The sequence below is a fragment of the Leucopleurus acutus genome (genome assembly GCF_964270905.1).
Source record: "Leucopleurus acutus genome assembly, chromosome: 10".
Lineage (NCBI taxonomy): Eukaryota > Metazoa > Chordata > Mammalia > Artiodactyla > Delphinidae > Leucopleurus > Leucopleurus acutus.
This window is the reverse complement of record NC_139153.1, coordinates 1,199,415-1,227,300: the sequence shown is the minus strand read 5'-3', so window position 1 is coordinate 1,227,300 and position 27,886 is coordinate 1,199,415. Positions and strand designations below refer to the sequence as shown.

Here is a 27,886-nt window from a genome sequence, read left to right as displayed (position 1 = left end):
CGGCAGCTGCCCCGGCCCCCGTGGCACCCCCCACTCTCCCCCAACACACTCAGGGTCGGGCCAGCCCCTGACTCTGCCACTCGCCAGCTGGGTGAACTTGAGGAAGTTCCTGTGCCTCCGTTTCCCCAGTCCTGACACAGAGGCTGAGCCCTCCACCCCTGACCTGCTGCAGAATTCACCAAGACGAGAGCAGAGGCAGTGCCGGGATGGGGCTGGAAGGGGCCTCCACGTCCCGATGGGGCAGAGCAACTGTGGCCCCCTGGCTCCAGCCACAGGAGCGGGGATGAGGCTGGCTGGGAAGGGGCAGAGCCCTGCGTGCCAACAAGCAAGCCCTCCCGGCTCAGGCCAGGGGCCCCCTGACACGCCCGCCCACTGCTTTCAGAACATTCCTGAGCCGTGAGGTGTGAGCCCTGCGGCAGCCCAAGGATGCACTGTCTGGTCAGGAGCCGGCCCTTCCCCCCCCCCCCCCCCCCCGGGCACTGCTGCCTGGAGTCTGGTCGCCTCCACCTGGCTGGCCCTGGGGGCCCGCACACACGCTGCCAGACACGGGCATCACAGGTCAGTCCAGACAGGACAGGCAGACGGTTGTCCTTGTCCCAGGAAGGCCCAGGCCGCCGCCTCCCACCCAAGCCTCCAACACGTGCCGGAGCCCCTCAGGGCGGCAGTCTGCCAGGGACTGAGGGGGCGCTGGGACACGGGCCTTTGTCTTAAGACGGGCCAGGGTCCCGGGCAGACCGGGCACCCCAGGCCAGTGGAATTAGGGACCACCCAGAACGAGGCCTGTTAGGCATGAGGTCCCCCAGGCGAGGCTTCCGACCCTGCCCAGCCCCCTGCCCTCATCCCCGGGCGGGACGATGCCTGTCGTCTGCCCCAGGGCTGCCAGCGTTCACTCACGGACCCTGCAGGACACTCAAGGCCTCCCCTACCCCGGCTCCTGACACGTGAGAGACCGCCAGGCACCACCCGCACCGCCCTCTTCACCCCTCGTGACAGCGCTGGACCCTGACGGGGCTCCCAGAGGCACAAGTGAGCTGGGGCTCAACTAGAGCCCCCCGCCTCCAGCTGGCTGGGGACACCCAGCCCTGAGGCCCATCTCACGCCAGCCAGAGAGGCCAGCCGGGCTCAACAGAGACCAGCACGGGCGCGGGCTGCTGCCTGGAGCCCACACAGGCACACAGGAGCTGAACCCCCAGGGCCCCTGCGGCCCCGGCCTGGGTGCCCACCACTCAGTGCCCACCCGCTGGCCTCCCAGCAGCCGCGACCCCAGTACTCAGCACCGGCGGGTACGGCAGCACCTGCTCCACGGGGACCAGCCCTGGGCCTACGGGTCTCCCGGACACAGCGGTCCCCGGGAACAGCTCTGTTCCAGCTGGAGGCCACCGTCCTGGCCCTTCCCGCCGACCTGCCGGCCCACCGTTCAGATTTCCGACGCTGCCTGCGGCCCCTGCCCTTCTCACTCCCTGGGCCGCCCCCACCTGCCCTTGGGGTCCACCTCTCAGTCGGGAGCTCCCGGGGGAGCAGGCTTTGGGGAAGGGGGCATGTGACCAGGTGTGGGGATGCCGAGCCTGTCCCCGTGGCCGTCCTAGCACCACGGGGAGGGGGAGCCGCAGAGGAAGGGGGTCCTGGGAGCGGAGTGAGGGCCTGGCTGGGCCCCAGACCCCGGTGAAGCCTCCCCGCCGAAGTGGCCTGAGCTGGTTTGCGTCACGTGCACCCCAGGGTGAGACAGACACACGCCCGACCAAGCACCCCGAGGGCAGAGGCAGCCCGGGCCCGGGTCTAGGTGCGCACAGGGAGCCTGAAGACGGGCCCCTCCCTCAGTGCCCCCCACCGGCCGCCGGAGGCGTCCCCGCACCTGGTGGTACGTCCGTCCTACAGAGGAGACTGAGGCACAGAAACGCCGTGTGCCCATCTGGGGTCCCACGGACAGGCTGGGACGCAAAGGGGGCTCTCTGGACAGAGGCTGCGTTTCAAGCAACGCCCCGTGATCGCGCCCAGTCGGGCCCCAGCCCGGCACAGCGAGCTCCGCCCCCCCGGCGCCCCCCACCCCGCACCCCTCCCCGCGGCCCCCACCCACCTTCCTTGCACTCGAGGGCCACGCGGGACTCCAGGTTGTCCATCTGCAGCTGCAGGCGCTTGAGGGTGCGGTCGGCGTCCCGCGACTTGCGCTTGTAGGCGATCAGCACGGCCACGATGACGAGCAGCAGGAGGCCCCCGCCCCCGCCGATGCCCACGATGGCGGGCAGTGTCAGCAGGCTGTCCGAGTACACCTGCAGCACCCCCGGCGAGAACTCGAAGCCGCCGGCCCGGACCTGGGGGCGCAGGCCACTCAGGGGGCGCCCCAGCCCCGCACGGTCGGCGAGGTGGGGGCGCGGGCACCCAGGGCAGACGCTAGGGGCACCAGGGAGGGGCTCCCTCTGGGTGGGAGGCAAGTCTGGGGCTTGCTCAGAGCGGGGCCGCCCTACGTGGGGCCCAGGAGGCTGGAGCTGCCAGGACGCGTGGACGCACCGTGACCTTGTGCTGCCCGGTGAGGTTGGGCGACTCGCAGAGCAGCTGCGTCTCCGACACGGTGAGGGCGCAGGGAGTGGAGCCGATGAGCACCGTGTAGTTGAGCCGAGAGTTGCCGGGCGCTGGTGGCAGGAGGTTGCGGCCCTGCGGGGCAGCGTGGGGTGAGCGGGGGCTTCGCCGGCCCCCCGCGCCGGCCCCCCGCACAAGCCCCGCCCCGCCGAGCAGCCCACCTTGAGGATGAGGGGCGAGCTGGGCTTCAGCTCCAGGAGGCCGGTGGGGCTGAGCGGCTCCAGCACAGGGTCCGGGTAGTAGAGGAAGGTCGAGGTGTTGAGCACCAGCAAGGCCCGGACGTCGTCCATGACGAAGCCCAGCTCGTCTGGCCGCTCGCCCAGCTCGGGCGGGCTGCGGGCAGGGTTGTCCACCGACGGGGCCCGGCACACCATGGTGGTGTCGTTATACACCTGGCAGCTCTGGGGATGCAAGACAGGGACACTGGGCTGGCTGACCCGTGCAAATCCAGGCTGTGGCACCGCGGGGCTGCGGCCACACCCGCGCACGGTCCCCACCCCTCCCAGGGCCTCCAAGTGCAGCTGGGATGGCAGGAGCTGCGGGGGCCGGGCCCAGGGGGACTCACGTTCTCCCTCTCGACGCCTCCGTACTTGGCCCGGATGCGGGGTTCCCGGACGGTGGCCAGGTTGGTGCCCGTGACCGTTAGCAGGGTCCCTCCGCTAAAAGGTGAGGGAGCTGGAAGTCAGGGGTGGAAGTTCCGGGGCCCTCTGCCCCGGCCCGGCACAAACGGGAGGGACCAGACACACCACCCGGCTCGCGGCAAGACAGCGAGCGGGTTAGTCTCTCAGCACCACGTTTGGCGGCAGGGCCACAGCGGGGGAGCGGAGGGCCTGGTGCAGGAGCCCCACACCTGGTGCTGGTCTTTGGTGGCTCAGGACAGGGGCGTGGGGCTCAGGGTGGGCGGGACGGGGTTCGGGGGGGCTCAGGGCGGGCAGGACGGGGGCCCAGGCGGGCTCCCACCTGTTGATGCTCCACTCGGGGTCGATCCTCAGGATGGTGGGGTCCTCGGTGTAGTTGTATTTGACCTCGGGGTTGGTGAGCTGAGCGCGGTTGATGTTGATGACGATGGGGGCACTGCCGGGGCTCTGCCCGGGGGGCGTCAGGCATCGGATCTCCCGGGAATTCCTCCTGAGGACGCAGGTGCTGGAGCTCACCTCCGATGCCACCGAGCGTCCAGGCTCCACCACCAACAGGCTGAGCGCGAGTCACCAGCCCGCCCGCTGCATCTGCCTACCTATGGCACAGGCCACGGCGGGCCTGTCTCCAGGCGGGGCCCCTTCCCGTCAGCCCCTGCGAGGGGCCGGGTGCTGTCTGTGCCTACCTGGGCCGCAGCCTGGCCCTCTCCCCCATGCTGCCCTGCGTGGGCGGGAGGCTGTCCTAGGCTCAGCGTGGCTGAGGGGCGGGTCCTGCCTCACCAGCTTGCTGTCCAGGTGGCCCCACCCCCAGCTCCGCCTCCTTGGCAGCGTCAACCGGCAAGCCTGCCCGCGCCCCAGCTTGCGAGAGCCTGGCCCACGGGTGCCGAGAGCAGGCCTGCCGGGCGGGAAAGGGCTCGCGGGCCTCACAGCAGCCCCGCAGCGGCCCCATCAGTCACCCGGGCAGCCGCAGGGCCCCTCCACGGGCGGGGCTCCTCCACGGGCGGGGCCCACGGCTTCAATGTCCTGGGAGGGCTGGAGTACCACGCTCAGCGCCAACTGCCGCTCCGCGGAGGGACGCACACGACACACGCACCCCCCGCCCCCATCATCCCTGATCTGAAAACAGGCTAATCGTGGGCCTGGGCCGTGAGTGGATGAAACGAGCTGGCGGGGCTGCGGGCGCTAGGTCCCCCCCAGGGCAGCGGCCAGTCAGCGCCGGCACCTGCCCCATCCCCTCAGTGCCTTCACCACAGCCGCCAGGCCCGCGCACAGCAGGCTGCAAACACCAATAATTAGTCTGATAACAGGTAATTACCGCAGGAAAATATTTAAAGGCCCGCTCCATTATCATCCCTAATCTAAAATTATCCACTTCAGGGCTCCGAGCTTTTGTCAAGTTTTCCTCTTTCCCTCTTAAGAATTTTTCTAAACGCCCTTCTCACGGTCCACAGGACTCCCCCAAAACCCAGGACAGAGCGGCTGTGCCCGCCCCTCAGACCCAGGCCCCACCCACCACCCTGCCCTCCCCGCTCCGGGGTAGCCTGCCTGTCTCCATGGTAACCTTCTCCGCCTCTAGGTTTCCATAGCGATCACCCCAGCCCAGCTCTCCACAGCCCTCCAGCTTCCCAGGCAATGGGAGGGGGCACCAGCCATCTGAACCCACGACCACAAGGGGAAGGCAGCCTGTGCCTGGGGTCCCCACTGCCCGTCCGTCCACACCCCGTACCAGGAGAATGAGCAGGGCCGGCCGCCGACAGACACAGCCACATCGCTGCCTGCGTTCAGGTGGCTACCCTCGATGCCGATCCAGGTGCCCCCCGAAAGGGGCCCGCGCGCAGGGCTCACACGGTAGAAGGTCGGCGTCTAGGGGGAGAAGGGACCTGCTGCAGCCCCAGGGAAGCGCCGGCATCTCCAGCCAGGCCCAGGCCCGCGCTCACTGGGTGTGAGACACCGCCCATGGGCGCGGCTACGGCGCACGGGGCCGGCATCAGGCCTGGGGGCGGGGGGGGGAGGGGGCGGGGCCCATCACTCGAGGCTGCCCGTGGCCCGGGCCAGCCCCACAAGCGAGCCCTCAGGGCCAGGCGGGCGGGCTTACCACAAAGGTGAAGCGCTTGGGCGACAGGGCGCGGTAGTGGGGGGAGCAGTCCCGCACGCACACCTCCACCAAGGCATCGTGGGCCCGCAGCGCGCTGGCGTCCCCGATCTCGCAGACGATCCTGCGGGCACAGGGGCCTCAGCAGCCGTGGGCGCCAGGCCACCGCCAGCCCCGCCCCCCCCGGCCAGCCCCGCCCCCCCCCACCCCCGCCGCTCCGCCGGCCGCACTCACTGCTCGGCGCTGATGTACTCGCTCTCCACGGGGCTGCACAGCACCTTGCCCACGCGCACGCCCAGCCGCACGTCCTCAAAGCGCAACCCCAGGTTCTCGCCCGTGATGGTGAGCCGCGTGCCTCCCTGCCGCGGGCCCGTCTCAGGGGACAGCTGTGGAGGCAGAGGCTGGGATGCGGGCCGGGCGCTCGGAGCGCCCCCCGACGCCCCCCAGGCCCGGTAGCCTGCCCACCTTGAGGATCTTGGGGTCGGCGCAGCGGCTGCTGCCGTGGCGGGCGTGCATCCAGGCGGCGGGCGAGTCCGCGGGGCAGTGGGGGCGCAGGGAACAGCGGCGCTCGGCCACACACCAGCCGCACTCGAAGCGAGGGTCGGCCTTGAGGCAGAGACCGCAGCTCTCCCGCAGGGCCGGGCACTTGTACAGGTGGGCTGCAGGGAGGGGCTGGGCGTCAGCGGCCACCCTCGGCCCCGCCCCCCAGCCGCCCCACCCAGCTTACCCTGGATGTTCTGCGGGTTGTCGATGACGAAATGGCCATTCCACACCACGGACAGGTTCACGGGCAGGTCACTGACGTCGTTGCCCTCGTAGGAGTACTGTGGCGGCAGGAGGAGTGGTCAGGCCACACGGGCCGAGCCCGGGCCGCTGCCCAGGGCCTGTGTGTCCCTTGCGGCCAGCTGCGGGACTGGCCGCTGGGGGCCCGGGCTCAGCAGGGCGGGGTCTGGGGGCCAGTCTGGAGGCAGGCTCCCCACAGCGCTGCCCGCCTGCGGGCCCGCGGAGGGGGCCCCAGCCAGGTCCCCCTCTGCACAAGGACGGCCACGGCCCTCACCCTCCAGCGGCTATAGGGGCACAGCCTCCAGGGTGAGCCCCCGCCAGGAAGCCAGGACTCCCCGTACCCCTTGGACACACGTCAGGGTTGCTCTGTGAACCTCGGCTTCGTCTCCAAACGGGCTCAACGAGCCCTCCTCCGGGACTGCCCTGAGGTGTGAGACGTGTGTCCCCTGTGCCCTGGCACCCCCGACCCCAGGCTGGGCTGGGCTCAGGGTCTCAGCCCTCCCCGGAGAGCCCAGGCCCGGACGCCCAGCTGTGTCCCACTTTCTGCAGTTGAAGACTTGCGCTCCACCCCAGGGCAATTCATCATCATCTTATCTGCAGGAATGTAATTGGATCCTATCAAACTCTCTGACGCTCCCTTTTCCCTTTACACAAGGGCTGCAAGAAAGATAAATGTGGGCCTGGGGGGGGGGGGCGGGGGCACAGGGACAGAGGTGACAGAGGCTCGGGGATGGGGGAGAAACCGAGACAGCTGGCCTCGGGGACGCGCAGAAAGGAAGGAGAGGGTGCAGGCAGTCAGGCCAGGGGAGCCAGAGTGAGGCGCAGGCGGAGGGTGCAGCGGAGAGGAGGCAGGACTGGACAGGCCGGCAGGCTCGGGGAGCCTCGGGCCCGGCCAAGGGGCCGACCTGCGCTGGGAGACTGTGGCGACCGCTGGACCCCAGCCCCCCCGCCAGCACAGAGCTGGTGGGCCAAGGGTCCACTGCCTCTGGAATGGAGCCTGACCTCTAACCTTATGCCCCTCCCCAGGGTTCTGGGGGCCTTGCAGGTGGCCCAGAGGTACCCACTCCCTACTCAGGGCCTTGGCTAGCCCCGGGAAACCCACTGCTCTCCTGGACAGATAGGCAGACTGAGGCCTGCTGGCAGTCACGGGGCGAGCCGGGGGAGCGAGACACAAGCCGGCCTCAGGACCACCAACCGGGCCCTCTCCCCTCGCCCACCAGGAGGTTCTGGCCCTGCAAAGACCACCATCCCTAATTCGTGGGAGGAATCAGATTTGAGGCTCCGACGGTGACTGCCTCTTGGCACGTCTGGGTCGGGGGAATGCACCGGCCACCGTGCACGGCTTCTGTGTCCGGACACAGTACGCCTTAAAGGAGCCGGCGCCGTCACCCTGACCTCGGCCCCCAGGGTCACTCCCCCGCGCCCTCACCCCCAGCCCCCTCACCCAGGTCCCCAAGACGGCACGCAGAGCCACGTCTGAGACACGCTCCCTCCAAACGCGGGCGTGGCTCTGGACGTGGCCCCTGCAGCCTGCTCACCCGGCCCGGCTGAGGGGCTGGCACGGCCCGGGGGCCAGAGGTGCCCCCTGAACAGGGCGTGGCAGACCCGACCACGCGCAGCCCTTCTGCTAAAGCAGGAACACGACCCACCGAGGAGTTCTGGCACTGCAGGCTGGAGCTGTTGAAGCGCAGGGCGGCGACGCGGGCCGGGCCCCCCGGGAGGTGGAACAGGCACTCATAGCCCCGCTGGCCCGACTGCGGCTGCGGCAGGTTCCGGGCGGCCAGGGTGATGGGCTTCACCACACCCACCGGCACGTAGATCTGGGTGGAGGGCAGGATCTGCGGGCAGTCCTGGGGGACAAGGCTTCAGCTGAGCCGGGGTGGAGGCTGGCGGGCGGGCTGCGCGGAGCCCGAGCTCCTCCAAGACAAGAGCCCTGCGCCCATTTTACACGCCGGCACACTGAGGACGTCGATGACGGCCAGCCGGGCCCGGGTTCCGGGCTGCACACTGTGAGCTGGGCAGGCCCGCCCCGGGGCCCGAGTGCCCTGCCCCAGGGTCCTAGGACCCCACCAGAGGGGCCCCATCTGGAAGCAGCCGAGAGGCCCCTGAGGCAGAAGCAGAAGCAAGCTCTCAGCTGGGGGCCCGGGGAGTAGGTGAAAATAGCCGGAGCGAGCACAGAAGCAGCCCGGCCCCCGGGACCAGCGCTTCAGCAACACTAACTAACGCAACGGCCCGGCTTCCCTGCAGCAGGGCTGCAGCGACCGTGGAGGAGCCGGCCCGCGGGAACCCTGCGGAAGGTGCTTTAAATAGAGACGCTGAAAACGGACTGCGATCCCCATGCCCCACGGCAGCTCCCGAGGCACCACGGGCCGGCTCTGCAGAGGTTCTGGGGGCCCCTGGGGGCACTGGGGGAGCAGAGCTAGCAGGGCAGGACTGGCAGGCTGACTACTGACCACCGGGTCTGCGGCTGCCCTGACGGCCACCTGCACACGGGGCACTGACCGGCACGTGGGCTGCGTTTGGAGCTCAGGCTGCAGCCCTGTGGGAGTTGCCGGTGTGCACGGTGGCCACCTGAAAGGGCACCCGTGCCAGCCCCCAGCCCAGGGACGCCCCTGCTGCCCCTCCACATCCCTCAGCAGCCCCAGCTCGTCCTGGCCACCAGGCCCCGCTCCCACTGTCCCCCAACCTCGCACTTCCCTCTCCACTGACACCAGCTCTGCTGCCGGGAGGCCAGCACCGCTGTCTGTCCCCCTGTGGGTCTTGGGGTGCAGGCTCCACGCCCCTGTCGGGCCATAGCCTCCCCGTGGCTGGGCCTCGGCACCTCATGATCCCAGCCATGGACGGGCGTCAGCCCGGGCCTGGCCCCAGCCTCCTTGAGCGGCCTGAGACCAGGCTGAGCCAGAGGCAGCCGGGAGCTGATAAGCAGCGTGGACGCAGAGGCTCTGCCGTCCAAGAATTCGGGGCCTATGAGCGAACAAGGCACCGCGACTCTGTTTTCATAATTCAAGTTAGGTTCTCCTAACCTAGAACCCCTTCTTTCACACAAAGCAAGGAAGTGTCTGGAAGACTGACCTCCATTCCGCTCGCAGGGGCACCGGCCTCAGGCCCAGAGCCTCCTGGTGACAAGGCTGCCAGGGGGAGCACGCGACCCCCTCACTCCTGATCCTGGGGAGGCCGGGTCTGGGTGCAGGCCACCCCCCGGGGCTGCTCTGCTCTGGGGGTGCTCCACGCGGGACCCCTGCTGGGCCACCCCGTCCCCACCGTGCTCTGGTGGCCACCCCAGCCAAAGCCGACCGGGCAGACGCGGGAGCACAGGGACCCCGTCCCATCCCGGGCGGGAAGCAGAGAAACGCTGGGACTGGGACCCTGCGGCCTGAGCACGAGCTGGGGAGGGGTCGCCCCGGGGACCAAACCTGAACCAGGGATGGGGGGACTGTGGAAACGCCACGCTCCTTAGGGGCGTCCCCACGCGACCTGGGACTGGCTGAGGAGGGACCGTCTGTGAAGCCCATCCCCAGACAGCCCCCCTTGACCCCGACCAGCTCCCCGGCCCCGCCTGGCGCAGGCGGGCTCCTGAGCAGGGTCTACCCCCTGCCGCTCCCCGGGACGCCCACGCCAGCCCTCCCCGAGGGTCCCGCCGGGCGGCCTGCTCCGCTGGAACGGCTCGAATGGGCACAGAGCTCAGAGGCGGCCAGGGAAGACCGGGCCCCCAGCTCACACGTCCATTCTGCTGCCCCCGCCCCCTGCCCCACCCCCAGGACCCCCGGGCCAGCTCCTCAAGCAGGCCGCACACCTGGGAAGCCCACCTGCCCGCCCCATGTCCCCGCCTGCTCCTGGCCCGCCCCCGCCATTGCCGTCTTGTCCCGTATCTGTCCCGTACGTCGTCACCAGGGAGTGGAAGAACCAAGGCCCGAGGGAAGGGGGCGGGGCGGCCAGGGCAGGTTCTGTGACGGGCAAGTCCAGCCCAGATGCAGCCCCCAAGCGCCCCATGGCTGCTGGGACTCACACCCTCCTACCCCATCCAGCCAACAGACGCGCTATCTACCGGTGAGGCAAGGCCTGGCATCAAGGCCTGGCTCCGCACCCGAAGGCTGGACACGGGGAGCCCTGCCTCCACCCCCTGCCTCCACCCCCTGCCGGGCAGGCCTGGCTCAGGCCTGGTGCTCAGCCCCACTGCTCGCTCGGCTCCGAAGCAACGGCTACCTGATGGCTACTGACGACCACGCAGCCCTGCAAGCGACTCCGGGAAAGACCAGCCGCCTGCACCTCGCCCAGCCAGCTCCGTCCACGTGGACCCAGCCAGACACGCTCCCAGCTAGCTCCCGGCGCACTGGGAGGACGGTCCCTGCCCCCATCGTCCCCGGACGTGCCCTGGGTGTGAGGTCCCCAGGCCGATACAGCCCCAGAGGGCATCCCCCTATACCTTCCGGCCAGCATCCCCACCACCCCAGGCGGCACCCAACTCCTCCACACCTCCAAACCCAGCCCACGGGACGCCTTACCTCAGACACGTTGACGCGGCCCTCCAGGAAGGCACAATCGGCGGCGTTGTGTGTGCACACGTGGCGGTACTTGCACCAGTGGCAGGGGAAGGAGCCGCTGACGCAGGACAGGCAGCTGCAGGCAGAGGGCGCGTGGTGAGGCCGCAGCCCGGGCCCCCACCTTGCTGCTGATCAGGGAGCCGCCCCAGGGCCTTTGCACAGGCCGCTCCTCACTGCTCAGAGCTGGTCTGCTTCTGCCTGCCGGGGCTCCCCTCCCTCCTCCCTCCATTGCCTGACAGTCCACCCCGGCGCCAGCCAGCAGAACCTCTCAGAGAAGCACACGTGTAAAGCCGGTGCCAGGCCACGCGTGACCATCAGCGCTGGAAACGCGTTAGTGCAGCCGAGGAGCACGTTTTAAAGTCCACCTTGTTCTAATTCGCTAACATTTAAACGTAGGTGTTGAGTGGCCGCTGCAGGCTGGACGGCCGTGGTAGACGTCACCTCCCCGACCAGAAAGCAGGCTCGCCTGGCAAGGGCCTGATTCGTTCCAACGTGTCTCCAGGGCCTGGACGGGCCGCACAGCCCGCACCTCACCTCACCTCACCGTCCCTGTAGCTCCACATAACCCACCGCCCTGCCTCTACAGAGACCTTCGACCCCTCCAAGCCTCGGAGCACAGCCCCTGCCCCAAAGATTCCAGCCCGCCCAGCACGGGGAGGCTGGACCCCAGTGCCAAAAACACCCAGGCCCACGGTGGGCGCCCCACGAACAGCCAGGAGTGCGTCAGCCTGCAAGTCGGTTGACAAACGAAAACACGATTGAAAAATTAAGCGCCTCGGCTCGAGGCTGACCCCCTCCCGGCCCAGGGCTCTGGCCGCTGCGGGACACGCAGGGGGCCCTCAGCAATTCCTGCTCTTCCTCTGAGGCTGGCGCGCTCGCAGAAGACCAGAGGCCCAGGGAGAGCGCCCACACCCAGCTGTCCGTGCCCCAGGGGCTGCCCGACCCAGAGGGGACCCGGACCCCTCCTGCCCCAGAGCAGCAGGTATCCAATGCCCGAGTCCCGGCTGGCCGTGCCCTGCCTGCACGACGCAGCAGCGCCCCCAGCTCCCTGCCTTGCTCTGGTGCCCGCGGCCCACTCCCCACTCGAGGGGAATCAGCACATGTCGCACCCCAGCTGCCGCTCCCGCCACCCGGCCTCAGGCCTCCCCCTCGAGGCCCCGTCCTGGCTCCTGTGACCCGACCAAGTGCTGCCCCGCGGGACTCTGTGCAGGAGGCCAGAGACACTCACGACTGGTGGACGCTGCAGTTGTAGAAAACGAAGTCCACAGACGCGAACTTCTTGCCCGTCTCCTTGGACTTCAGGTAGAGCTTGACCACCCGCTGGTCTCCTGTAACAGTGGCACAGGTTCCGTCACCAGGGCCCCGGGGCAGCCGAACCCAGGAGGCCCGCGCAGAAAAAAAGGCCTCGCCGAGGACCCTCCCAACGGCCAAGGGCACCGCCCCCGCCCCCACCCCCGCCCCGCCTTCCCCTGACGCCCTCCGCGGTCACCACGGGACGCCCGCCCACTGTCCCAGTGACCGTCTACCCCCGACAGGAGGCCCCCCGCGCTGCCCAGGCCGGCCCACTCGGCCTCACCCTGGCCCCGTGTGATGGGCGCCACCTCCTGCGCGGAGGGGGAGTGGCAGTGAATCCGGCCATCCTCCAGGACGCCCTCAGACTCGGTGAAGTCCTCAAAGGAGCAGTTGACGCCGGCTGAGAGGTCGGGCACATTCCAGGCCTGCAGCACGAGCTGGGTGGCAGGGGAAAAGGGTGACTGGCCAATCCCCCTGCGCCCCCGCGCTGCCCCACCCCGGCCCCAGCAGCCGCGCTCACCGGAACGTGAAACGTGGTCACGGACACGTTGCGGGGCTGCACTGTCAGCTGTACACACTGCAGCAGGTCCGCGGCGAAGCGCTGGGGCTCAGCCGCCCGCTCGCAGGCGTCCCGGCGGGAGCAGCTGTGGGCGGAGGCGTGGGGCGGGCTCAGGCGAGAGGCCAGCGGAGCCCCTGGCCCACCCTGCACCCCATCCAGACCCGGGAAGCTGGGCTCCTGCCACTCAGCGGGCCACGGGAGCCGGGCCCCCAGGCCCCCTGCCACCCCCACGGCCTGCACGGACTCACGTGCTGTGCAGGACACACCAGCCGCAGTGGGGGTCCCGTGACCCCAGACACAGCTCACACGACGTGTACTGCACACAGCTCTCCACGGGCACCCGCGTCACCTGGCAGGAGGGGCCTCAGCATCAGGTCCCCTCGGGCCTGTCCCTGTCCCCCACACCAGGCAGCCCCGTCTCGGGCCTTCCTCACGCTTTGTCTCTCCAAGGGCCAGTCCTGGGTGACCCTGACCCGGCCGAGCCAGGCCAAGCAGACCGGGCCAGTCTCCAGGGAGCGAGTCGGTGCGGGCGACAGCTCTGGCCAGTCCCTCTCGCTCTGCTGCACTCCGAGCTTCCCAGGGGAGCCGTGGGCTCTCCAGCCCCAGTCCTGAGCCCGGAGGCCGGCAGGGCACCGCTTACCCCAACCTCGCCGGCTTGGCCCGAGACACAGAGCGACCGAGTAATAACCCGATGGCGGGAGGGGGCAAAGGGGAAGGGAGCCGGCGAGGGTCACCAGGTGGAGCAGAAGGGCAGAGGCTGGCTCCAAGCAGGCTGGACCAGAAACACGGCACGCGACCTTGACGAGCCGGCCAGGTCAGAGACCGGGAACGGGGGGCCCCAACGGACACCCCAAACCCCCCAACACCACTCCCCTGAAAACGCTCTCGCTGGGCATCTGCTCCCGCGGGTGTGCAGTCGTCCAGGGACGAGGGGCAAGCCTGGAGGCTGGCTGCACAGTGACGGCCCCGCCCGCTCTCCGGGGCACCCACCTGCTTCTCCGTCATGGCGTACAGGTACTGGCGGTCGGGGCTGAGGACCAGGTCACGCAGGATGGGGCTGCCCTCTTGGGCCACCACGCTCTCGTAGGCCAGGGCCGGCCAGACGCCGGGGTTCGCCAGGTCCACCAGCATCTGCGGCAGTGAGAGCCACGTGGTGCTGCCTCAGTGCCTTCCAGCCGCTGCCCACCCCCAGCCCAGGTGTGGGGTTGGGAGCGCCCCAAGCAACCCCCCCCAAGCCCTTGAAGAATGAGGCCGAGGCCTCCCCACCACGCCCAGGAGCTGGTGCGGCCCAGCCCCTTTGCCGGGCGTGGGGGTCTCTGGGGGCTGGAGAAAACCACAGCCCTCCAGCCACCACCCGTCCCGAGCCGCACAGCCACGTCCAGGGCAGAGGCGGCAGGAGCCCGGGGCGGCCTTCCCTGGGGCCAGGCTGGGCATCCCCATCGCCGAGGGGGGGCTGTTTGTGCAGAGGGGAGGGGGCACGAGGGGCGGCGGGCCCGCAGGGACGTCCAGTGCAACTGAGGAGAGAGACCGGGATCCTCCCAAGTGGGAGGCGGGGGGGCCGGGGCCGAGAGAGCGGGCACCGCCAGCACGAAGGCGGGAGGGGGGCGGACGGCGCAGGCATGAGGAAATACACGGTCTACGTCCCAGACACGCGGGGGCTCACTCAGCCAGCTCTCGCCCGCTGCGCGCCACGCTGCAAGTATCTTTAGCTGCTCTTACCAAACAAAAGTATTTAATTAGCAGCGAGAGCCGGGGGGCTTTCCAGAGACAGGACTCGTGGGGCGGCCGGCTCAGCCCGCAGGCAGGCTCCCAGGGCCGCCAGCCCACCTCCACCTCGGCCCAGCGCCCCTCCCTGGCGCCTCACGCTGACTGGACAGGGCAGGGCAGGCCTGACCGGCCAGGCGAACACCCCCGGCTCGGGCCAGCTCCATGGCGGCTGGGAGAGGGCGGCCGGCCGGGGAGGCCAGGGGGAGGGGGAGGGGAGGGCCGCATTCCTGAGCGCCCGCGGCCACCCCCCCACTTCCGCTCAGCTGCCGCCCCGCCGGGCAGGCAGGCTTAAGTCAAACCAGACCCGGAAGAGCCGAGTCCAGCGCCTGCCGGCAGGGGAGGAAGCCAGGACTGGGCCAGGAGGGAGGAGGGGGGCAGGGGGCGTGCAGCAGCCCAGCCTCAGCCCCCCGGGTAGGGCCTGGAGGAGTGTGCCCGTCCAGCTGTCCATCCGCCACGCACCCAGCCTGCACCCCCCCAACCCCAGAGCCTGCTGCCCTGCTCTCACAGGGAGCTGACTGGGCCCTGGCCACAGAGGCCGGGAGGCCGGGAGGCTGGCCTCTGCACCCACACCACCTGGGCCCAAGCCCTAGTTCAGGCGCGTCCCGGCTGCGGGGCCTCTGCCTCAGGGTCCCCCACGCACCCCGGGCGACGGGAGCCTCCCCCAACACCAGAGCCACTGCGGGGACTAAATGACCCAGCAGAGGGTGCCCGGGGGGCCAGGCCCCGAGGCAACCCCCAAAACCCAAGGGCCGGCCACAGAGGCGCAGCAAGGCCAGGCTGGACCACAGCCAGGGAATGGGCACTGGACGGCCAGAGGGCAGGGCAGGGCACCAGTGGGGACCCAGAGCTCCAGACTCATCTCAACACAAATGGCCCCAACCAGGGTCCTTTGCGCCTCTTCCCTGCAGGCGCCTCCACCCGCTGCAGCCCCCCTGGAGCCCAGACCTGACACCCCCGGGGCCCGGCCTCTCCCACCCGCTCAGGGCCGAGGGTGCAGGCTGGGGCGTGGCCGCCGCATCAGCGGTGCCCCCACCACCCCGTAGGGGACAAGGGGGACAGTTCAGGGAAGGGGGCACCCAGGGGAAGGCACAGTCCCGGGCAAGGTGGGAGGGCGGCCAGCCCGTCTCTAGAGTGCCCCCGCCCCCAGGCCCGCCAAGTGCCGCGACTCGACAGGTGGCGCCCAACAGCTGCGGCAGGAGTGTGCTCGTCCAGCTGTCCATCCGCTACGCACCCCTCTACCACCCACCTGCCCTCCACTGGGCGGCCCCAGCCCTTACACTCGCAAGGCTCCCATTTCCGGAGGGCACAGAACAAGGGGCGGGGGAGGCCCGGCCCACTGGCCAGTGGGTGGACATGCCCCATTCTGTGCGCCGCGCAGCCCCGTCCAGGCTCCGCAGGAGCCCCGCACACACACATGACAGACCGGCTTTCGGCCAGTCCTCGGGACACACCTGCCACGGAGCCTGGTTTTCGGGCTGCAGGGCCCAGGCAGCACCGAGGTAAACGAAGGCCCACAAGGACCTGCCAGAGAAACCCCGGGCTCCAGACCGCCCGCTGCAGCTGGGGACGCGGAGTCTGCTCCAAAAGTGGGAGGAGGGGTGCGGCAGGCCAGCAGGAGGGCACTCCGGGGAGAAGGGGCGCGCAGGGCGGGTACGGGGCCCAGCAGCTGGCAGGACAGCGGGACACACACCACTGGCAGCGCACGTGCTGACGCCACACCCCTGCCCACAGCGGTCACTCGAGGGCCACCCACCTGGGGCGGCCCACCCTGGGCAGGAGACTCCTCATTCCCTGGTGTCCTCCCTGACCTCCAGCTGTCACCTCTGTGCTCTGCAAACCTTCCCCCCACGACCACCGGAACTCTCCACTACCAGCTGAGAGCTCTCCCTCCCCAAACCCAGCTCGGTCCCCCTGGCTTGAGCGGAGCCGCCCAGCCGCCCTGGCACGCCTGCCGGCCCAGAAACCCACCCAGCCCGGCTCTGACCCAGACCCTTGGACCCTGCTCCCCTCTCCACCGGGGTCGTCCCTATTTTTCTGTACAAGGGGGAGTCCCCTGGATTCTGAGCTGAGGCACAAGGGCTGTCAGTGCCCCCACGAAGGGTTTGGGCCCCAGCAGCCTCTGGGAGCCAGGGTCAGGCAAGGCACTGACCACGGGCTGGGTACCTACCGCCACCACGGGCCCACTGCACCCCACAGACAGGCCAGGGAATGGGTTCCCCTCAGCATCCCCAGGCCAGCAGGACCCTGGGGCCCAGGGCCCAGCAGACAGGAAGTTCTGCACAGGGGCCCCTGGCCCTGGAGGCCCCAGCCCTAGGCTGGGCCAGCTGGCTGACCCATGCCCACCACTGCGAAGCCCTGGCCAACGGCTGCGGGCAGGCAGCTGATGGCCCGGCCAGGTCAGCTGTCTGTCCAGCCCAGAGCCAACAAAGGGTCCATTCTCTGGGCCGAGGGCGGGTGTGGGCACCAGGGAGGATGTCTGGGCCGTCCAGGCTGCATGCCAAGGCCGGCACGCGCCCTAGCCCCCGGAGGCAGGGGGCTGCCCAGCTCGGCCCCTACCGGGAAGGGCAAGTTCCCTGTCCTGCCCACCCCTGTCTATCTGCAAAGTGGGGCTGCCCTGGCTGAGCGAGACTCCTGGTCTCCGGACGAGGATGAGGGTAGGAGTAGGACAGGCCCTTGGGTGGGGGGACAGGCAGAGAACGGGCAGCGGCCAGCAGGCCACCGCGGTGCTGGGACTTCACGGGCACCCCCTCCTCCTGTAGATGCAGCGGCCAAACCTGCTCCCAGCCCCCAGGAGGCAGCGTGGTCCCGGGAGGGGCTACAAGGGACGGGAGCCCCTGCCACCCCTTCCTTCCTGGACGGGGCTGAGGCCGCCCGATGGGTCCAGCTCCCAGACCCCTCCCCACCCCCTCACAGGCCACCACAGCATCCCCCCTTCTCTGACGGGGGGCAGGTTCCAGGCCCCTTCCTGGGTCCGTCCTCAGAAAGGCCAGGAAGAATCTGATACCGGAAAAGCAATTAGCAATTTCCTCTTGGCAGTAATTAGGTAATTAAAACATGATTTGCAGGAGGCCTGATGGTTGTAATTGGGCCAGATACACCTGGTAAGGTTGGGGCGTGGGGGCCCAGGAATCTCATCCTTCCTATTCTCAACCCTCAACACGCAGACGGGAGAGCAGGGACCAACCAACGCAAGCAGTGGTCCTCCCTGACCCTCAGTTTCCTCATTTGCCCACAGACACCCCACTCACAGAGCTGTGAGAATTAAGAAACTCACGGCTCCTAAACACAGAAGGGCCAGCCCAATTGGGAGGTGCTTGGAGGGGGGCCCCCACAGCTGAGCCCTGCCAGGGGGGAGGAGGTGACGGCTGTCCTGGGGAGTCTGTCCCCCTGCTTCTGGAGGCTGCAGAAAGTTGGGCCAGGAGGCAGCAGCAATCGTACAGCCTTCCGTCACACGGCAGTGACACGGCCAGGGTGCCGCAGCAGGCAGCAGTGACCACCCGGCCAGACGTCCTTGTCTCAAACCCGAGACCCCCCCATCCACTCTACCCCACCTGCACCAGCAGCTGACACACCTCCTCCACTTTCCCAAAACCACCACTGCCCTCCAGCTCCGTCCCCAGGCCTGACCTCTGCAGCCTCTGATGACCACTGCAGGGTCACCAGTGACGTGTCCACCACACCCAGAACATCCTTCCCGCGCACTGCGCAGCTCCTTGGCCTGTTCTGGCCTCCGTACCCATCTCCTGGGCTGCCAGGGGCTCCCACACCCCACTGCAGATGGGCCCTGGAGGGCAGATCCCTGTCTGCCCAGGGGGCAGGGGTCCTGCACTTTGTGGGTGGTAACCTTGGGCCGTGTGAGGCCACCCCCACCAGGCTGGCCCTGAGCCTGGGCACTCGGGGGACCGGGCACAGGAAGGCCACTGCCGGCCTGCACCCAAGGGCATCGTTCTTTCCAAAGGTGCCCCGGTGCTGACGCCGGGCCTAAGCCTGACCAGCCAGACCCTGCAGGGAGGTGGACCTGGGGCAAGACCCCTGTGGGCAACCCCGCTGGCCGTCACTGCATGTGCCCTGGTGCAACACTGGCTCTGGGGTGAGGGCTGAGGTGGGTCGGACAGACCCACAGGGTGACCAACAGGTCCCTGTGCCCGCTGGCTCAGCCTGCCGCAGCCAGCCAGCCTCGAGAGCCAGAGACCACATCACGTCCCCCAGGACACAGCAACATCGCGGGGCACCATGCGATGCCACTCGCGGGTTCCGGGGACCCCCGCCCTGGGTGGGCAGGGGCAGTGCACCCACGGGGCCCCACGGGCACAGCAGCTGAGACACGCAGGAAGCAGGCGGCTGAAGCCCCTCCACTCCCCACCGACGACTCCTCGGGCAGGGAGCACCGCAGGGACCCAAAAACTGTCCACGAGGTGGGCTGCGTGCTGACCGCTGACCCACCCACCGCCGGGTGCTGGAAACGGCAACACGGACAGAAACAACGTCACGTCCACCCAGAAGAAGGCGACGTCGTCAAGAGTGTCTGGAGCACAGGACGCCCCCACGGCACAGGACTGACTGCACAGCACAGGTGAGTCTCGCAGGGTGCTGAGCAGAGGAAGACAGACGACGTCCCGGGGGACTCGGGCCACGGCCAGGCCCAGGGACGGATGGTCAGGCCTTGAGGGGACCCACGGGAAGGGCAGCGCCCGAGTAGGCGCCCGCCGTGCTCTCCTGTGACACCTCCCGGGCCGGGCGCTTTCCTGAGGGTGAGTAACCTTCAGAGCGGATGCTGGAAATCTACGCGTCCTCCAGACTCCCGAGACGAGCCCCAAGGGGGTGCAGGCAGCAGGCCGGGGAGGCGGCCCAGCCAGGCCCTGCCAACATCTCTCAACAGGTCAGCGTCCCCAGCGCCACGGGGCCTCCCCCACCCCCCACCCTCGCACAGGCCTGGGCTCTGGGGAGCAGGGGTCTCCACAGACGCACCAAGCAGGACGTCGGCCCGGGACGGGGGCGCAGCAGGGACCCTGCGGACAGGCCGCCCTGACGCAGAGACCTACCCACAGCCACTCAGCTTCCAGGGCCTCTGAGTTTCAGAATCCTGGGGCGGGGCGGGGGTGGGGGTGGTGCGTGAAGGGAAGGGCTGCCAGGAGGCAGCTTCTAAGACCAAGATCTCTGGAGGGTAAGGGACGTTTCCCTCCTGGCAACCCAGGCCCAGAGCGCTGCACTCGGCAGGCACGCGGAGCACTGATGGCCGAGGGGCCGGAGACCAGGCCAGACCAGGCCCGCTGTGGGGACAGAGCACTGAGACCGCAGCCCGTGGTCTCTCCTCCCTACGGGATCACCGCACAGGCAGCAAGCAGTGTGAACCCACTGGTGGGCCCAGCCTGGGAGTCCAGCTGCGCGGCCCCGGGGCCCACCCCGCGGCCCGGTGCCCCGTGGGCCCGTGATGCACCCCCGCCACTCAGGCCGGCCCACGATGCTGTCTTAAGACGTAGATTAGCTGCCGACACTTAACCATCGAGACGTCACACAACACAGATCTTCAGGTTCTCTCGGAAAACCGGCTAACTGGGGGGACGGGGCCACGTGCCTGCCTGGTACGGCCACCAAGCGGCAGGGCCAGCTGCGTCCCCAGCGCAGTCCGGCCCTGCAGCAGTGGCAGGACAACCACTCTCACCAGGCCCATGCCGCCAGCTGTGGACTCGCAGGGCAGGCGCCCCGGCAGGAGTCCACAGGCTGTTCTCCAACCCCCCACTCCCCCGCGGGCACCCAAGGACCCGGAGGCCACCAGGCAGGGGAGGCGCAGGAGGGGACAGGCAGGGCGGAGGTCTGGGGGTGTCAGCACAGGAGGATGACGGCCTCGGTTGGGGTCGGAGGGGCAGGTGGCGGGCGGGGCCTCTGGGGAAGGGCAGCGGACTCGGGGCACCCCAGCCAGCCCTCAGCGGCTCAAGCGGGCAGCGCTTAAATTAATCAGCTGCAATTTTACACAACACCGTTTGGAGATGGCCCAGAGCCAGCCACGTCCCTAGGGCTGCCCAGTCGCTTTTTAAAGCCCGGGAAAGACCGGACGTGGGGAGGATGGGGTGTGTCAGCGCAGCGGGCCTGTCCCTGGGTGCAGGCGAGCCCTCAGGCCCAGGCTCCCGCTCGGGGCAGACAAAGGACACGAGACAGGGAGCCAGGGCTCGCGGCTCACGTGGTGGGGCCAGGCCCCGGCAGGAAGGGCCTGGATTTCAACCCCGGAGACAGAGCCGAGGGCCCAGCCCGCCCCAGGCTCGGAGGAGGCAGCCAGGCGGGCCAGCAGGGAGGGGGCACCGTGCCGGCTGCAGCGCCCCCTGCCCCGGCTCCGGCCCCCGGACCACGGCCGCACCCACCCCCGGGCTGGGTCAGGATGACACGAGAGGGACGAGGCAGGGGTGGGAATTCTGCTGCCGAAGGCCAGGCCCGGCCAGGGAGACGTGGGCGCCCGCAGGGAGCAGCGTCCTTCAAGCGGGCCAAGGCCAGAGGCCTCGCCTGGGGACCTCAGGAGGTCCAGGAACCGGTGGGCCGAGGGGAAGGGAGCCCAGGCCTACGGGCAGAGAGGGGACACCCCTCCCCCCCGGCCCTCACACCGCCCCAGGCCCCAGCGCGGGACAGGGAGGCCCGGAGAGAAGAGGACTGGGCCACCCACGAGACCTGGTGCCCACGGGGCAGGGGCGCGCAGGGAGGAGGGGTGCAGGGGGCAGAGCCTCAAGCCAGCGCCGCCCCTGGGCGTGGCCGACCCCACACACCCGGAAAGGGCGCCGTCCACTCACACGGTGTGTGGTGCCCAGCTGGACGCACCTGGTGGACGCACCAGGACGATGCCCTGGTAGGCAGGTGCGGGGGAGGTGCGGAGGGGCGAGGGGACCGCAGCTGTGGCTTCCTCACTCCCGAAGCAGCCTCTTCTCACAGGCGGGCCCAGGCCACCCCCGTGGTCCACTCTCGGGGCCTCAGTTTCCCCTCGGTGGGACTGCGGCAGGGAGCGAGACCGGCAGGCAGCAGAGGGAGGCTGCGCTGGACTCACGCCTTCCCCCAGCCTCACAGGGTGGCTGGCTACCGTGGGACAAGACGGTGCCCGGCCAGCTGCCCGCCAGCCCACCCGCCATCAAGAGGGCCCCTCCCAGCCCCTGGAGTCCGGCCTGCGGCCAGGTGACAGGCTCTAGGGCCCCGCAGGAAGGTCTCCAAATGTTTCACCTGCAGCCGAACCCCATGGGGGCTCTTGCCGCAGTGGCGCACACCCACGGGGGTCCACGGTCCCTCTCCTCTGCTCCCCCAGCCCTGCGGCGGCAGCAGCGAGCTGTGAGCTGGGTGAGGCCCCACCCCTAGGAAGGGAGAGTGCCCTTCAGCCAGGGCGCAGGCAGGATCCGACACCAGGGCCGGGACGGGGGGCACAGGGGCTGGCCCGGAGGGTGGCAGGGGCCTGAGCTGGGCTGCCACCACCCCAGGGGCCCCCAAGTCCTGTGAGCAGAACTCCACAGCACCCGGCCCGGGGGGCCCTCGGTCAGCACAGCCCCCACTGCCCGAAGCCCTTGCTTCAGGCTTGTTTCACAGATGGGGAAGCTGAGGCTAGGGGCAGGGCCCTTCCCAGAGGCCACAGAGCCAGCCGGCGGTGGGACGTGATTCCCAGGGCACCCAGCATGGCAGGGACAGGAGACACCCCACCCCGCACGCTCTGGGAGCAGGCAAGGCTCTGGCTGGCCCCGGGCCCAGGCCCACCCCCGGGCGCACGCCGGCTGGGGAGCTGTGTCAGCAGCAGCCTCCGCAGGGCTGTTATTTCATGCACGAGGCCCCGCCCCTGCGCTGATCCTTGGGGCTCCCAGGCACCCCCACCCCGCTGTGGCCCAGGAACTTCCTCCACAGCAGGGCGGCCCTCCCCTGGCCTGGCCCCTAACCACCCACCAGGTCGCAGCTGAGCCGTGGGGGGCTGCTGCCCCAGGAAGCCCGCCCCTGCCCAGCTCAGCCCCAGCTCCGCTCAGCCCAGCACCTGCCGGCGGGGACAGAGACCTGGAAGCACGGGACCGGCCCGTCCCAGGGGCCCACGAGGGGCCCAGGAGCTGACCTCCACCCCAGAGCACCCCAACACTGGCGCTCCAGCGGGGGCGGGGCGCCCCCTTGCCCTGCCCTCGGCCCTGCCATCTCCCTGCAGGATGCGGCCTCCCTCCAGGGCAGAGTGCTGCCTCAGCAGACACCGGATCCGGGAGGGGAGGGGGCCCCACAGGCCTGCCCCGCCCCCGCCGCCCACACCCGTGGGGAGCAAGGCCAGCAGCTCCGGCAGCTCTGGCGTCACCGGGCCCCGACGCCCAGCCAGGGCCTCGGGCCGGACGCGGAAGCAGCCCACAGGGAGCGCTCAGGCCCGGACCCGTGAGCCCCTGGAGGTCCCCGCCCCCGTCCACGGCACAGAGCGGGGCAGCTCGCTCGCCGGCCCAGGCTGACCTTGCGGATGCGGCCGCTGCGCGTGCCCACGAACACCACAGTGCGGCCCCGGTAGTCGTAGGCGGCTACAGCGGTCAGGCCGTCGTCCTTGTCCACGAACAGGGGCGTCCCCTCGATGGTGACCGTGCCGCCCAGCGGCTGGTTGAAGTCCTGCCCGCAGAAGTCGTCGTCGATCTGGAGGGGCTGCGGGAGCGGGGGAGGGTCGGGGGTGAGGCCAGGAGCCTGGGGCCTGCGGGGCGGCGCAGCCAGCACCGGCCGGCCCCCCTCCCCAGGCTGGGGCGGGGGCTCAGGGGCCGCTCTCCAAGGCCTGCACAGGCCACACGTGGGGCAGCGGCCTGGGCGGGGGGGGGCAGGGGGCAGGGACTCCTGGACCCACTTGACAGATGGGGACACTGAGGCCCTGGAAGCCGCTCGAGGCCCAGGAGCAGGCGCCGGGGGTGGGCACCTCTCACACACACCAGGCACAGGCCCTGCGTCCACCGCTGAGCGGGGAGCAGGCAAGAGGCAGCCTTGGGTGTGGGCAGGGAGGGGCCAGGCCTGCTGCACAGTGAGGCCGCACAGGCGGTGGCCGGGGACTGGTGGGGCACTAGGACGGCTTATTCAAGACAGGACACAGCGTTACACCTAAAAGGCAAAAGGAGGGGCTGGCTGAGAGGAGATGGCTACGGTCAGAGAGGAAACAATCGATAGCGTGAGGTTCCGGAGAAGGGCCTGGGAGGGCAGGGCGGACGCCGGGGGCTGGGGGAGGGAGTCTGCGCGGCTCCCCTGCAGCAGGCTGGGGGTCTGAGGTTTGCAGTGCGCGAGGTCACCAATGCAGAAGGAGCACAGGAGGCGGGGTCAGGGCTGGGCCAGGGGAAGAGGGGCCAGGGGAGATGCGGGGGGCAGTGGGGACCAGGCCCAGGCAGGGGGGACCAGCCGTGGCACAGGGCGCGCAGAGCACACGGCGATCTCGGCAAGCGCTGGCCCTCCGAGCCTCGGTCTCTCCACCTATACAATGGAGAGCAAACGCCTTCCTCGAGAGGCCGAGGGGAGGATGGGCAATGCACCAGCCTTGTGTACCCGAGGCCGACGTCTGGAGGGCAGCCCTGCTACGATGGGGCCCTGCCGCACACAGCAACAGATGTGAGAAAGAAGGGCCAACCCACACTGCTCTGAAGACAAACCAGGACGGAAGTGGGAAAACTGAGGCCGGGGGGCGGGGGCGGGCTGTCCCTAGGCCACCAGCGCGTCCCAGGCAGCAGCATCAGAGGGTCTAAGGCCTGGCGCTGGAGGTCCTCTACCCAGCGACCCTGAACAAGTCCCTTACCCTCTCTGAGCCTGGGACCTTACTCAGAGAAACAATGGGTCCTACTGCCTGGGGGTGTGCAAGAGACACCCCTCAAAAAGCAGCTGGCCCCTAGAGGACCCCGTCAGGGCCTAGAGATGGGACTGCCGGCTCCTGAGCGTCCAGCCCCCGGGCATTCGGGCCGCTCCCAGGTCAGGTGCATGGCCAGGCGCCCAGCGCAAGATTCAGAAGAGCCTATCAACAGGACCCAGAGGGAGGACGGTATCTGGTGTCCACCTGCCCCTGGTGTGGCCCCAGCTCGCCCCTTACTGGCCGTGTACCCTGGGCAAGTCACCCCGCCCCGGGCAATCCTGTCTCTGAAATGGAGACAAGATGGGGCCCGCAAAAGCACCCACAACGGCACCAGGCGCGTGGTCAGAGGGGCTCCGTCCAATGGCCGCGGGGGCTCGTGGACTCGTGCACGCGGTCACGCCACCCCGTCTTCTAACGGGCAGGACAGCCGCAGCCCAGGTGCAGCCCTGACCCTGGGAGACGGGCCAACAGCCGCCCCCAGCGCAGGGTGAGCGCCACGCAACGAGCGGTCGGCGCCTCGCTCCGGGACCGCGGGACGCTCACCGAGTTGATGCAGCCCAGCTCTTTGTTGAGCAGCCAGGGCAGCGAGAGCTTGCCCTCGCCGCGGTAGCAGGACTGGATGCGCTCCTTGATCTTCTCCTTGATGGCCCTGAGGGTGAACAGGCACAGCACCGACTCCCGGGGCGGCTTCACGCGGTTCTTCTGGCCCTGGGCAAACACGGTGAACAGCACATCCTCGTCCTCGGCCAGGCCCAGCTGGCGGGCCAGGGCGCGGCCAGGCCGGCTCAGGTAGGCGTCCTGCACCAGGCGGTACTCCACGCCCGCCTGCTCGCAGCCGATGGGGAACTCGACGTAGGAGTAGAACTTGGGGTCGTCCACGCACAGCCGCACGATCTTGGACGTGAAGAAGTGCTCGCCGGCGGCGTCAGGCGAGGTCAGCTGCGTGTCTAGCTGCAGGGTGAGGTAGTAGACGAAGTGCTCGCTGCGGAAGCTGTACACGTAGTAGATGTCGAAGGCCGGGAACTTGGACAGCGTGTCCGAGGGGATCTTCAGCTGCGAGGACACGAACTCGTCCTGGTACACGAAGCCGAACATCTCGGCATCCTCCTCGTTGGCCATGAGCCGGCGGCTGGACAGCGTGGGGAAGTACTCGGACTTGCCGTCGATGGGCGTGCCCACGAAGAGCTTGGCCTGCGCCTGGCCGGGAGGCCCGGCGATCAGCACGCCCGCCATGCCGCCCGCCTCGCGCACGCCCGACAGGTAGTGCTCCTTGCGGTGGTGCGGCTCGCCCAGCTTGAAGAGGTCGTCCAGCCGCAGGAACTGGCAGATGCCCTGCGAGGCGCTGCCGCAGGCCAGCAGGCGGTTGGCGGCCTGGTCCAGCAGCAGCAGCTTATTGACGTTGTCGGTGCTGCCCAAGCCGTGCGGGCAGGACTGCACGCTGGGCGGAGGGTAGCACTTCTCGTTGTCTTCCACGGGGCCCGTCACGTGCGCCCGCAGCAGCGTCAGGTTCCCCGACAGCTTGTAGATGCGGTTCACGGCGCCCACATACACCTCGCCCGTCTGCTCGTGGACCACCAGGTGGGTGAGGGCCCACTCACCGGCCGTGAAGTTGCGGAAAGGGGGCTGTGGACCCCCGCCCGCCCGGGGCGCGGCCCCCAGCAGCAGCAGCAGCAGCGGCAGCAGAAGCAGTGGCGGCGGCAGCGCCCGTGGGCTCAGATGTGGCGGCAGCATGACGGGCTGCGGCCTCAGGCTGCGGCGCTCAGGTCCTGCAGGGATGCGCATCACGGGGCCGGGAGCCTCAGCCCTGCGGGGAGAACGGGGGACAAAGTGTGTAAGCGCTAGCAGCCCTCGCGTGCCCCCCCACACGCACACACGTGCCGTCACGGAGCTCCACGCGCCCGTCCTCCCCTGGGACATCCCACTTCTGGGGCGTGACCCACCCCTCCAGGAAAAGCCCGAGGTGCAGGAAGCACACCTCCCCGCCTGGAACCCTTCAAGTGGCTACACCGAGCCTAGGACCTGCGGGCAGCACGGGCCACACACGCTCCATCGCTGCCTGGGCCACCGTGGCCGGGTGGAGGAGAAAAATGAACCCAGAACAAGAAGGCGGGTGACAAGGGTTCAGGGTCTAGATCGGGAGCCCCACCGACACCCAAACCTGGGGGCCATCACCCCGACTCAAGCCTCCCCACGCCTTAGGGAACAAGACCCCCAGCCCCAAGCTCCCAAGGGGGGTGACCACCTCTCTGCCCGAGGCCCTGGGCAGTCCTGCTCTCAGCTAGACAAGGACGCTCGGGCGGGGCCAGCAGAAGGGGGGCCAGTCACACTGACCCCAGGGCCGCTCCCTGCTGACCCCGGCCCAGCCCCCAGCCCTGCACCTCCCACCCATCATCCCCACCCCCAGCCCACCGGTGCCCCCGCCCCGTGCGTGAGGCCCCCGAATCCTGCCCTGGCCCTACTTCCTCTCGGAAAGTCTCAGCTCCCCGCAGCCTGGAAGTTGGCAGTCGGGCACTAGGGTAAACCTAGACCCTGCTGCTCTGCAGCCACGTGGCCCCGGTGGGGGCTACTCCTCTCTGCCAGCCTCGGTCTCCCGATCCGTGCAATGGTAATGACGACAGCTCCTCTCCCGGATGAGGTGGGGTGCCCGCTCAGGGCCAGCAGGGGTCCCGCCCTGGCTCTGCTGGTCACACCCCCAGACGGGCTTGCTGGGGCCTCACCCCACTCCTGGATGGAAACCGACCACAGCAACGCCGGGTCCCCACTGCAGGCAGGCACTGGCGCGCGCAGCACACGCTCTTTGCCCCCAGACGACGCCTCTCGTTTTACAGGTGGGGAAGCCGAGGCCCAAAGGATAGGTGCCTCCTGCCAAGTCCAGGCTGGGAACTGGCCCCAGAGCCTGTGGGTCTCCGGGCCCCCACGTCTGCCCCTGCAGCACAGGGCTCCTCTGGCCTCCTGCCCCTCTCCTGGGGTGCTCTTCCCTCCCTGCCCACAGCCCTCGACCTGCTGGCCGAAGGCAACAGCCGTCCCTCTCAGTCACCCAGTTTAATTTGTGGCAAGGTGCTTGCTAACGGTTTTGTTACATATTGTTCCCCGATGCTCTCCCCACCAGAGTGGCAGCTCCACGAGAGCAGGGCCTGGCTCTGTGGTTTCCCGCTGAACCCCAGAGGCTGGCCCAGGACCCAGCACTTGTGAATGAAAGAATGAACGACTGGGTCCTGCAGAGCAGGACCTGCTCCCTCCCTGTGTCCTCACTCCCCACTCACCGGATGCCACTGAAAACCTACACCTCTGCTCAGGTGGTGGGGAGGGGGGATGCTGAGGCTTAGGAAATGCAGGCCTTTGGCCAGGATCCCGCAGTAAGGGGACAGGGCTGTGCTGCCCGCAGGGGCCCCCCCAGCAGGCTGTCAGCTGCCTTCCTGCAGATCTCCGCCCAGGAACTATGGCCGCCCAGGAACTATGGCCGCCCGGTACCTCGCAGGCGGCCCCTGCCCCCAGCTCAGGAGCCCAGGGCAGACCTGGTGGCTCCTCCCGGTGGCGGTGAGGCCTGGGCTGACAGCCTGGGAACTCCAAAGAAAGCATGAATCACTCACCGTTTATCAGTTCAAAGAAGGCCTGCAATTACCAAGGGCTGGGCTCTCCCCTCCTCTGGCATAATTATACCCGTCTTAACGCATTTACGGACCCTACTTTTTATATTAAACGGGAGGAACCCAGCTGAAGAAGCACCATCCAAACTCCAGCCTGGCCGGGGGCCTGCTGCCCCTCCCCCAACAGAGCTGCCCGAAAGGACCAGCCAGAGGCACGGGGCTGCAGCCAGGAAAGGGGCACCAGGCCTGGGGCTGAGTCCTC

General features: G+C 69.3%; 1 protein-coding gene across 1 annotated transcript in view; it reads right to left on the bottom strand.

Annotated features, from left to right (window-relative positions):
* Nucleotides 1–25,843, bottom strand: part of PLXNA1 (plexin A1) — a gene marked incomplete at its 3' end in the record, with an annotated part of 35,863 nt that extends 10,020 nt beyond the window's left edge. Inside the window, exons 1-19 of the mRNA XM_082847754.1 lie at nt 24,581–25,843; nt 22,681–22,863; nt 13,468–13,608; nt 12,726–12,826; nt 12,439–12,562; nt 12,202–12,355; nt 11,854–11,953; nt 10,587–10,701; nt 7,734–7,934; nt 6,029–6,125; nt 5,767–5,960; nt 5,536–5,687; nt 5,305–5,425; nt 4,936–5,072; nt 3,535–3,702; nt 3,140–3,233; nt 2,736–2,975; nt 2,506–2,649; nt 2,075–2,309 (exon numbers count right to left, since the gene is read on the bottom strand). Coding sequence (XP_082703880.1) covers nt 2,075–2,309; nt 2,506–2,649; nt 2,736–2,975; nt 3,140–3,233; nt 3,535–3,702; nt 4,936–5,072; nt 5,305–5,425; nt 5,536–5,687; nt 5,767–5,960; nt 6,029–6,125; nt 7,734–7,934; nt 10,587–10,701; nt 11,854–11,953; nt 12,202–12,355; nt 12,439–12,562; nt 12,726–12,826; nt 13,468–13,608; nt 22,681–22,863; nt 24,581–25,819 — 3,940 coding nt within the window. The 5' untranslated portion in view covers nt 25,820–25,843. The remainder of the gene's footprint in view (nt 1–2,074; nt 2,310–2,505; nt 2,650–2,735; nt 2,976–3,139; nt 3,234–3,534; nt 3,703–4,935; nt 5,073–5,304; nt 5,426–5,535; nt 5,688–5,766; nt 5,961–6,028; nt 6,126–7,733; nt 7,935–10,586; nt 10,702–11,853; nt 11,954–12,201; nt 12,356–12,438; nt 12,563–12,725; nt 12,827–13,467; nt 13,609–22,680; nt 22,864–24,580) is intronic.
* Nucleotides 25,844–27,886: the final 2,043 nt, after the last annotated feature.